A 9,861-nucleotide genomic window follows, 5' to 3' on the forward strand; every position below is an offset into this window, starting at 1 on the left:
GCACTTCCTACCTGCACGTTCAGGAAGCTCACGCATCAGATTGGGATGCGTAGGCTGAAGGACCTCCACTGAGGTTCACATCAGGGGGAGTAGTACGTGTTTTACTCTTTTTTCTTCATCATGGTTTTGTCCCACTAGGTTTTCCTGATAAGGTTTTAATGAGGCAACATTAAGCGTATTACAATCCCTGTATGGTTATGGCATCCAAGGGGAAGTGTTATAAATCAATTGGTGGATGTCCATAACCGGCCCATACACTTAGAGAGAGAGACGGCCCAACCCTAGAGAGAGAGAGGCGGCCGCGAGACTTGGAGAGGAGAGAGAGGCGGCTACAACTTGCTTATTTCCTAATTCGTTTATGTTTATGATTTGTAATTTTTCCTATTATTGTATTTTCATTTATCTCTTTTGTAACTCCTATATAAAAGGAACACATATTCATTAATAATATACAGATGCTTACAGTTCTAAATCCTTAAGTTTACGACAATATATACACATTTTCAATTTTACCATTTCAATTGTTTGGATATTAAACCTAGTATATGTTGCCATGCAAAAAGGAAAACGATATATTCATACAAAATAAAAAAAATATAGTTATATCATTATGTAATATATTAAGAAAAATTCAAGAAAATTTGATTCGTTTAAAACTAGTTTGGTTTATTCAGTTTTAGACAAATGGAACTGAACTGGTCACTTGCAAGTACATTATAGTTACTGATATTGATTTTCGGTTTGGTTCAATTCTCTTTGGAAACAAAAGACACGCTGGTTTTGTCGAAATTTTAAACACAACTTTTTTTGTCAGAAAAAAAAACTCTTTAATTATAGAAAGCTAAAGGCAAAGTCGAAAGAGCCCACGACCCAAGGAAAAGGATTAAAGCTGTGAAATGCTTTAGGGACATATGCACTATTGAAACCTTTTTAATAGTAAAATAATGTGATCTCATTAAGCGAACAACAAACATTTAAACGGTGACAAAAAGTAAACATCAAACGTTATGTAATATTATGAGTTTATTATTATTTCTTTGAAGACTGTTCAAACTTGAGGATTGAAGTAAATACCGTATGAGTAATTAAATGCACAACGTTTTTCGTACCCTTTAATTTTCTTTTGTGTATTTTTGGATGATTAAGATGACATGCTTCATTTAAGAGAAACTATTTCATTGAAAGTTTGTGCTCAGCTTCATTTAAGAGAAACTATTTCATTGAAAGTTTGCCGGATTTTCAGTTGAGTGGTTTACAATTTAATCTCTTTGCAAATATAAAGGGACACTGCCATCCACCCCCGACTATCCGACATATATAACAAGGGTTGTTCTAGATGAGAATAAGAGGGAACTAACTAAATCACTCGACCACCATGCGTTGTACTACTTTTCAGGGGTTAATAATCCATAGAGGATTATACTATTTTGAATGATCTAGAGCCAATACTCTCGATTGAGGTGAGAATGTAGGTACATATATGGTGATGATGATTCATGGTCTATGGACTTTCTCTCTTTTCGTAGTATCTTGAACGTATCATCAAAAACGAAAAGTTGATCAGAACCACTTGCAAATGTATAAATTAGATGAAAGTAACCCTAAAGTCTTGCACGCTGTATCTGTCTCTTTATCACCTTTAACAAAAGAGAATCCATATTATTGATTTTTTGTTTTACAAAAGAGAATCCATATTGATTTATCTTATATTATCTATATATATAATAATCATGTAAATAAACGAGCTCTCGCCACCACGAAAGCATTTTTCTCCTCTGTATATTTGTGCCACCATTTATACACACGTCTCCAGAAATCCTTGACAAAGAATAACTCCATTTTTTCTCTGGTTCCATTTCTCCCACCCAAATGAAACTACACAAACATTTTTTTTTCTATTGGAATCAAGACCGAACGACTATATAAGCCATCCATGATTCATATTTGGAAGTCTGGTATACACCACATATATATATATATATATATATATATATATATGATACGAAGTCATGCCTGGCTCCCTGTATGCCACAAGTAAATACCGATCTCATTATGAAATCGGACACTAGTGGCGTACAGAGTAGTCAAGCATGACTACTGATATTCTTGATATATGAGTACTTTGTTTTTGTAACACAAGATATATATGTGTGGATGGTGGCTAGCTATAAGATATCTGTTATATGCATGGATTATGTCTAGAACTGTTATATGGTACTCAATTTCACTATTTTTAAGATCCTTTAATTTAGTAAGACCATATCTAACTCTATCTCTATATTCTTTTATAAATAAAGAAACTTTATTATAAAAATAATATTGTAGTAAAACTATTTCTATGGTAAATGTTATCTATTTTAGAGAAACATAGTATGGTTTAAACAAAAAAAAAAGAGAGAAAAATATAGAAGTGAATTGCATATATATATTCTAAGGTGTCATTCATCTTTAACTATGCACGGCGTAAATCATGTATTGCTAAGATGTTACGAGTTTGTAATTTGAAGAAATGCTAAACGAGTTTGATATTCATATCGTTTAAAATTATTGTTAGCGCTGTTGGTTGAACAATAGTTGAGTTAATCACACGGGAGTGGTCTGGTGGTGTGAATTCCAGAGAAATCAAGGTTTGAAACGATTTCACGACATTAGATATGTGTAGTCACATAGATATGAAATTTGTAAGTCTCCTTTGAAAATTTGGAGAACATAGTCCATCTGTGGCAATATTAAACATACATTTTTATGAGTCTAAAATATCATAACATTAAACATGTGTAGTCACGACATTAAACACTAAGTATTAGATATGCACTTTTCTTTTGAAGATTAGTGTAAACTTTTCTATAAGTCTAAGAGATATCTCCAAAATTAAAATTAAAAAAAACAATAGTAGACTGTGTCCGCAATAAAAGTAAATAAAATATAATTGTAAGCACATGAGAGAATTAATTATCACCCGCTGTGTTTTAGTTGCATAATATATACTCTTTGTTCCTGAATATAAGATAGATGTATAGGTAAAAACACGTATATTAAGAATATCATTGTTTTGTCTATAAAATATCATTAAAACTATAAATTAATTTTATTCAACCAATTACAAAATAGATTATCAAATATGATTGGTTGCACACTTTTTAATAAAGTAAAAAAATTGACTAGAAAAATGAAAACATCTTACATATTGAAACATCAAAATTTTTTGAAACATCCTACGTTTAGGAACATAGGTAGTATCATACTCCCTCCGTTCCTGAAAATAAGATGTTTTAGATTTTTTACTTGTTCCACAAAGATATATTTTCTATATGTTTAAGATACTTTTTTATAATTTTAAGAAATATTAAATAAAAATATTTGAATTGATTAAGTTTCATTGGTGAAAAGTTATTGGAAAGTGTATAATAAAGTAAAAGAAAAATTAAATTATAAATATTTATTGAATTCTTAATAAGCGTGAATACTTTAGAAAATCTTACTTTCGGAAACAGAGGGAGTATATGCTTACCTAACCTAAGCGTCCACTTATTTTTCCTTTTAGAAATTTAATCTCTTTAGATCTTATAATAAATGCATCCATAATCCTATGTAATCAACGTGATCGTATTATTTTCTCTGTACCTGTGTGAAAATGGTGGCTAATTTAGTATCATATAAACGTGTATATATATATATTTTTTGTCCGGTTAATTATGCTATTACAAATTATAAAAAACATTAGGATATTACAGCCGACAGAGGAAAGATTGAAACATTACATAGATGATATAAACGTGTATATATATATATATCTTTCATCACTCCTAAATTTCGTAAAAGTTTTTTTTTTATAAAAAAGTCGTAAAAATTGTATGTAACCATATCATGTTATGTCACTCAGTACTATTCACTAACTTTTCAGTTTTTATATTCAGATTGTCCAAAACTATGTAATAATTAATAGCCTTAGAAGGTGGATACACCGCCGGGACCTTGAAGCTCCTCAAGACTCAAGAGTACCACTCCAAGTCTCCAAGTTAGAGATTCTTGACAAAGTGAAAGCCTCTCTTATGCTATGCGTTGTATGCAGGATGTTTCTTGTGTGACAGAAAAACTACTGTAAAACACAAGACATTTGTCTCTCCTTTTCATGCATTTGCCCCTCCCAAAATTCCCAAGTTTGTTTAAATTTGTTGTGTTTTCTTTCCTCAAAATCATCGACACTGATTCAGAGGTACATATAGATATGTCAACATAGGTATTAATCTATATTAACTGTATGACTTAAATGGTAAAAACCTTTTAGATTGGAAATGGATCAACATAGACAGATTTATGATAACTAGTGATAAATTGATTGGCTTTTTAACGAAATGTTTTCTTTTGTGTGTGAAAAGCTAGTAATTTGGCAACTGACTGATTTTATTGGTGCGAACTTAGTTCTTTCAAACATAAACAAAACAAATAATCAAATGACGTTTCCGAACTTTTGTAAAAAGTCACCTTTGAGTACCATTTGTGCCCATTATAACACGAATGGACTACCATTTTGTTTATAGTTTTCCGCCGTATTTTGGCAGGAATATCATTTGCGTTCTTTTTCTTATTTTCTGTAGCAATAGATAGTTTTTTTTTTCCTTTGTGCAAACTTCTATTTAAATACTTATGCATGGAATTCTCTTCACATGTCGATGCAATTTACTTTTGTCTTGAAGCAACATAGGCAATTATAAATTAAGAAGGTCACATGTCGATGTAGCGTTTTAACGTGTCATCTGACATGTTCCGGGGCCAAAGCACCACACTATCAATTATCAAATTAAGATGATTATATATTTCTCTCACAACAGGTTTATATTTTAAAACTGCAATGTTGATCTTACTTACTGGAAATTAAGGTTAAGCGTAATCAAATTGTATAGTTCTTTTCTACTAGATATTCTTTTTTCTAGACTGCATCAGTCATTACATGTAAGATATTAAAATAACACATAAGAGCTAAGTTATTCTGTTTTTCCGTTACTCAACTAAGTATCCTCCTCTATATGAAAAGAAGCACTTTTACTTTCGAATTACATGGACTCCAAATCTAGTATATACTTATCAAAATGTATAGCTTGCGCAAATCTTTTAACTTTGGTTATAACTCATATTATCTGTATACTTATGCGTACCATTCATAAAACCTTTCCAATAATACAGACAAAGTTATACTCATCAATCATTTCTCTTTAGAGCTACTGGAGGTAACATGCAATATGAATATTATAGTGATAAAAGTGTTCATAAACCGATCACTTTTTTTTTTTGACGAAATAAACCGATCACATTAAAAAGAACATTATAAAACAAACAAAGAAAGAAAGATAAGAACCAAAAAATAAGTAAATGCTATAAATGGTTTTAATAGCTAATGTGTATTCATTTGATTATAGGCAAAGTTAAAATAAAAGAATTTTATTGCTTAACCGGGACGTCTCAAATTTCCAACCCTGGTTCAAGTTATGTGTCTGCCTAGTATTTACGTAATCTATCGTATAATCGTTATTTCATTGTCCAAGCAACACTTGTTTATTTCTTTTTTCAAAAAAAAAAAACACTTGTTTATTTCCAAAGTTTAATTGATTTTAAGGGAGTACGACCACAACTCTATAAATGTTGGGGCTACATTCGTAAACCACGAAAGATTAGGGCCATAAGTAGATTTTAAAGGTGCAAAAACCAACAAATCTTCAAAATCAAAATTCGAATATTCGTTTTATTTATTAGTTTCTTCTTCTTCTTCTCCTTCTTCAAATCTTTCATTCAGATTTGGAGAAGACAGAGACAGAGAGGAGAAGGATTCGTGTAAGCAAGCACAAAAAGTTTCCTTTCTTTTATCTCTCTCTCTCTCTCTGTCTTTTCGACCAGATTGTACACAGAAGATAGAGAAAATGGGGAGAGAAGGAGAAACAACAATCGGCGACGTTGCTCCGGCGACTCCGAGAAGATGTTCTCTGAGCTTTTGGGAGGTCACGACAGCTTCCGGCGTCGTTTTAGGGTTTTTTGTTTGCCTTCTTTGCGTTTATCTCACAATGCCTCAATCTGATTACAGCTTCCTCAAGCTCCCTCGTAATCTCCAAGATCTTCAGATTCTCAGGTCAATTTTCAATCTTTTCTTCTGGGTTTTTATAAAGTCTCAACCTTTACGAATCAGGATTCTGGAATCTATATGCTCTGATGAATCTAATGAATATGAAAGTTTTGATTTTTTTACATGTTGATTGATTCCATTACTAAACCTGAGATGTGTTGTGTTTCCTGCAGAGACAATCTGGAGATTTACACAAGTGATTACACAGTTCAAGTTCTTGTCGGATATTGTCTGGTGTATGTTTTTATGCAGACATTCATGATCCCCGGAACTGTGTTCATGTCTTTGCTCGCTGGTGCTCTCTTTGGAGTTATCAAAGGAATGGCTCTCGTTGTCTCCACCGCAACAGCTGGTGCTTCCTCTTGCTTCTTCCTCTCTAAGCTCATCGGCAGACCTTTGATCTTCTCCCTTTGGCCCGACAAGCTCATCTTCTTCCAAGACCAGGTTGCGAGGAGGAAAGATGGGTTGCTGAACTATATGCTCTTCTTGAGACTAACACCGACATTGCCTAACACGTTCATTAATGTTGCTTCTCCTATTGTTGATGTTCCTTACCATATCTTCTTCCTCGCTACATTCATTGGTCTGATTCCTGCTGCTTATGTCACTGTCCGGGTATGAGAATTTCAGACATCTTTCTTGTTTTTGATCTTAGGGTTTCAGTGAGTATGTATGTAATGTGTTTGGTTTTGTGGTAACAGGCTGGGATCGCTCTTGGAGAGCTGAAATCATTGGGAGATCTCTATGACTTCAGCTCGATGGCCACTCTGTTTCTCATCGGTGTGCTCTCTGTGACTCCAACCCTAATTGGCAAGAAAAAGGTGTAGAAGAAGAAGTTCAATGGAATCATAAGACAAAAGCCTTCTCATGGATATGATGATTACAAAAGCCTCTTGTGTGTATATATTTAGAATGTTTAGGACCTATTTCAAAACCCACCTGTTCTCTAGATGCTTTTAAACTTTTTAAAAAATGTACTAGAATGCATCTCAAACGGGTTGCACTTGCATGGGCCTAGTTTATAATCAAAATTATCCATAAAAGTGGTCTGAGCTTGGGTCTAGTCCTATCAAAATCATACCTTCGGTAGTAATATGTAGATGTGTGAATGATACTTACCGCAAGCTTGATAAGAGATGCCGGGTTGGTAAAAGCTGATGAAGAATAGTCTATGTTGATCTCGATGAAAATTTATACTCAACACTTCAGGGTTCTATTGATCCTACAACTAACCTAGATCCAAACTCTTTTAACTTATCATAGAAAGAATAAATGATAGGTTCATTCAGGTGGTTGCAAAGAGACAATTGGAGCAAACCATAGAAGCGCAAGCTAGGGTGAGGGGAAAAGGCCCAAGCTAGGTCTGGAGGCCCTACCCATTTTGAGGATATTTTTGGTTTGAATACAAGGAGACTTAATAATCTTATAAACCAGATTGGTGTTAAGGAATGAATGAAGCCTAACCAACCTATTTAGGGGGTTTTATTGTGACTCGTACTGTCAATGAAATAAATGATCTGATTTGGAGAAATTTGGCTCCTTTGGCATTTACCAGTTCAAAGGTTGACCAAAATTAAAAAATTAAATAAAAATTTGCTGTAAATGTCTAGACAGCAGTTGAAAAGATTTTTCAGGCTAGAAAGAGGTTCTTTAATGCTGACAAAGGCAATTTGCCACCGGCATAAGGCCATCACACGAACAGAAAGCTTAAATCACTAATCGTGTGGAATTTGCTAGTGTTATACTGTCTTAATTCAAAATATGGATTTGGTGCAATCCTAAATGATGGATACCATGGACAATGCTGACGATTCAATCTCACTCTTATGAAATTAGGGTTTATAAACTACTTATAAAGAAAAAAAATTCTTAAAATAGAAATGAATACAAATAAACTAAGAAACCTCAAGAGCTAATTTTCAACCCTTCTCGGAGATGGCAACTAAATCAATGCAACTAGTTTTAGTTTTACCAGTACATTGGTTGCTGAGTGCTTCCAATTTTCCAAAGAAATTTTGTTTTGAAGTCTCTCATGTACTTTATAAGCCTATAGCGTAATCGTCGGGAATGCTCTAAATCTAGGTACAGAAGGGGTTTACCAAGTTTTCGAGTTTTGCCATCAACTTTTTATACAATCTAAGGAAGAGAGTTCCAACGTCTCTTTGTCCGTATAAGTGACTATCATAAACATGTGACAGATAGGAGTTCGAATTCCTGGACAATACTTCTCACCTAATCCACACACCTCTCGATTAATTATACTAATCTCTGTAAAATATGCTTAGTTTGGGCATTGGAGAGTTCTAAAAGGAAACTCTTTATTCTTTCTTCCAAAGGTTTTTGAGGTTGTTTTAACAAAACGCTGCATCTTAATCTCTCAGAAAACGGCTCATACCCTAAACTTATTCACTATTTCATATGCTTTATAGTTAAACACATTAGCTGACGCGAAAGTTACCCATAAAGAACATCTCCAGTTTTATTCTGAACAATTTCTATTTTAATATACATATAAGTATAACACTCATGTTAAAATTTAAAAGCGCAACAAAAATTTCATTCGTATATATGTTTTTTTTTTTTTGAATACAAGAAGTTCCGGGCCTAAGCCCATAATCTCCTTGGGCCAGGGACAAGAGCCGGTTGTTTAATCCCTTCCCCACAGCTGCTGAAAGTCGAACCTGGCACCTCTACCCTTTGGGAAAAAGGTGTTTCCAGCTGAGCTAGCAACTCCGGGTATTCGTATATAAGTTGATCCCAGTTGAAAACTTTATCATCCCAGTTGAAAACTTTATCCTACATTTTACCAATAAAAAAAACTTTATCATACATCAAAATTACGTGTAGTTTACAACAAAAAGAAAAATTACATGTAGTTAAATTAACTGTCTCGAAGAATGTTTTATTCTATCTCTATAATATTATTTGAGAAGTCAGTTTTTTATGTGTCTCTCTCAAATTAATTCTCACGATGATTGATTACACTGATACCTTTAATGAATTAATTTACATTTAAAATACTAAGATTTATTTTTTATTTAGTTTCCTTTTAAAAAATTTTTTTTTTATAAAGTTAAAAAAAGAATTTAAAAACGAAAATATATGTATATATAATATTATTTCATAAAAAAGGGAAAGTTTACAAAATAGTAATATTACATTTAAAAAAATATTTTTAAATAACATAAAATATAATTTTGAAGTAATAAAATAATTTCTTTATAACTGTATTTTCTTAGATGAAAATTATAAATTTCTATATAATGTGATTTCAATAAAAATAATTTACACAGATAATCTTTATATTAGAAAAATAAATATTATTTCTTTTAAAATATAATTTTAAACACTAGAAAAAAATTCAAAGTAATAAAAATATTTTTATACATCTATATATTTTCTTAGATGATTACATAAAATAATTAACTAACATAAAATTATATATGTTTAATTGTCTAAAATAGTTTATAATTAGTAATATTGAAATGTTTTATTTATTTTTCATATATTTAGTTAACTATAATATCTTTCAATTAGATCAAAAAAATATCGATAAATTATATTTTACTTATATAATATTATTTTTAAATACAATCACAATTTTTTTTACTGCTTCTTTTTAAGATATATTAAATAAAAATTAAATAAACATCATTTGATCAAATAGTTTAATGAGGTAGATATATTATATTTTATCATTATTAAAGTTATTTTTTCTTAATATTAAATTTTCTTTTAAATTTATG

The 9,861-nt window shown here is 31.6% G+C and overlaps 1 protein-coding gene across 1 annotated transcript; it reads left to right on the forward strand.

The window, feature by feature from the left end:
• Positions 1-5,878: 5,878 nt before the first annotated feature.
• Positions 5,879-7,250, forward strand: LOC106343364 (uncharacterized membrane protein At4g09580-like; the record flags this gene model as incomplete). Its single annotated transcript, XM_013782547.1, is given in 3 exon segments — positions 5,879-6,121; positions 6,289-6,730; positions 6,817-7,250. Coding segments are annotated over 3 exon segments (774 nt in total). The 3' UTR covers positions 6,943-7,250.
• Between the last annotated feature and the right edge of the window lie 2,611 nt (positions 7,251-9,861).

The sequence above is a fragment of the Brassica oleracea genome, chromosome C1 (assembly GCF_000695525.1).
Source record: "Brassica oleracea var. oleracea cultivar TO1000 chromosome C1, BOL, whole genome shotgun sequence".
In the NCBI taxonomy this organism is placed as follows: Eukaryota; Viridiplantae; Streptophyta; class Magnoliopsida; order Brassicales; family Brassicaceae; genus Brassica; species Brassica oleracea.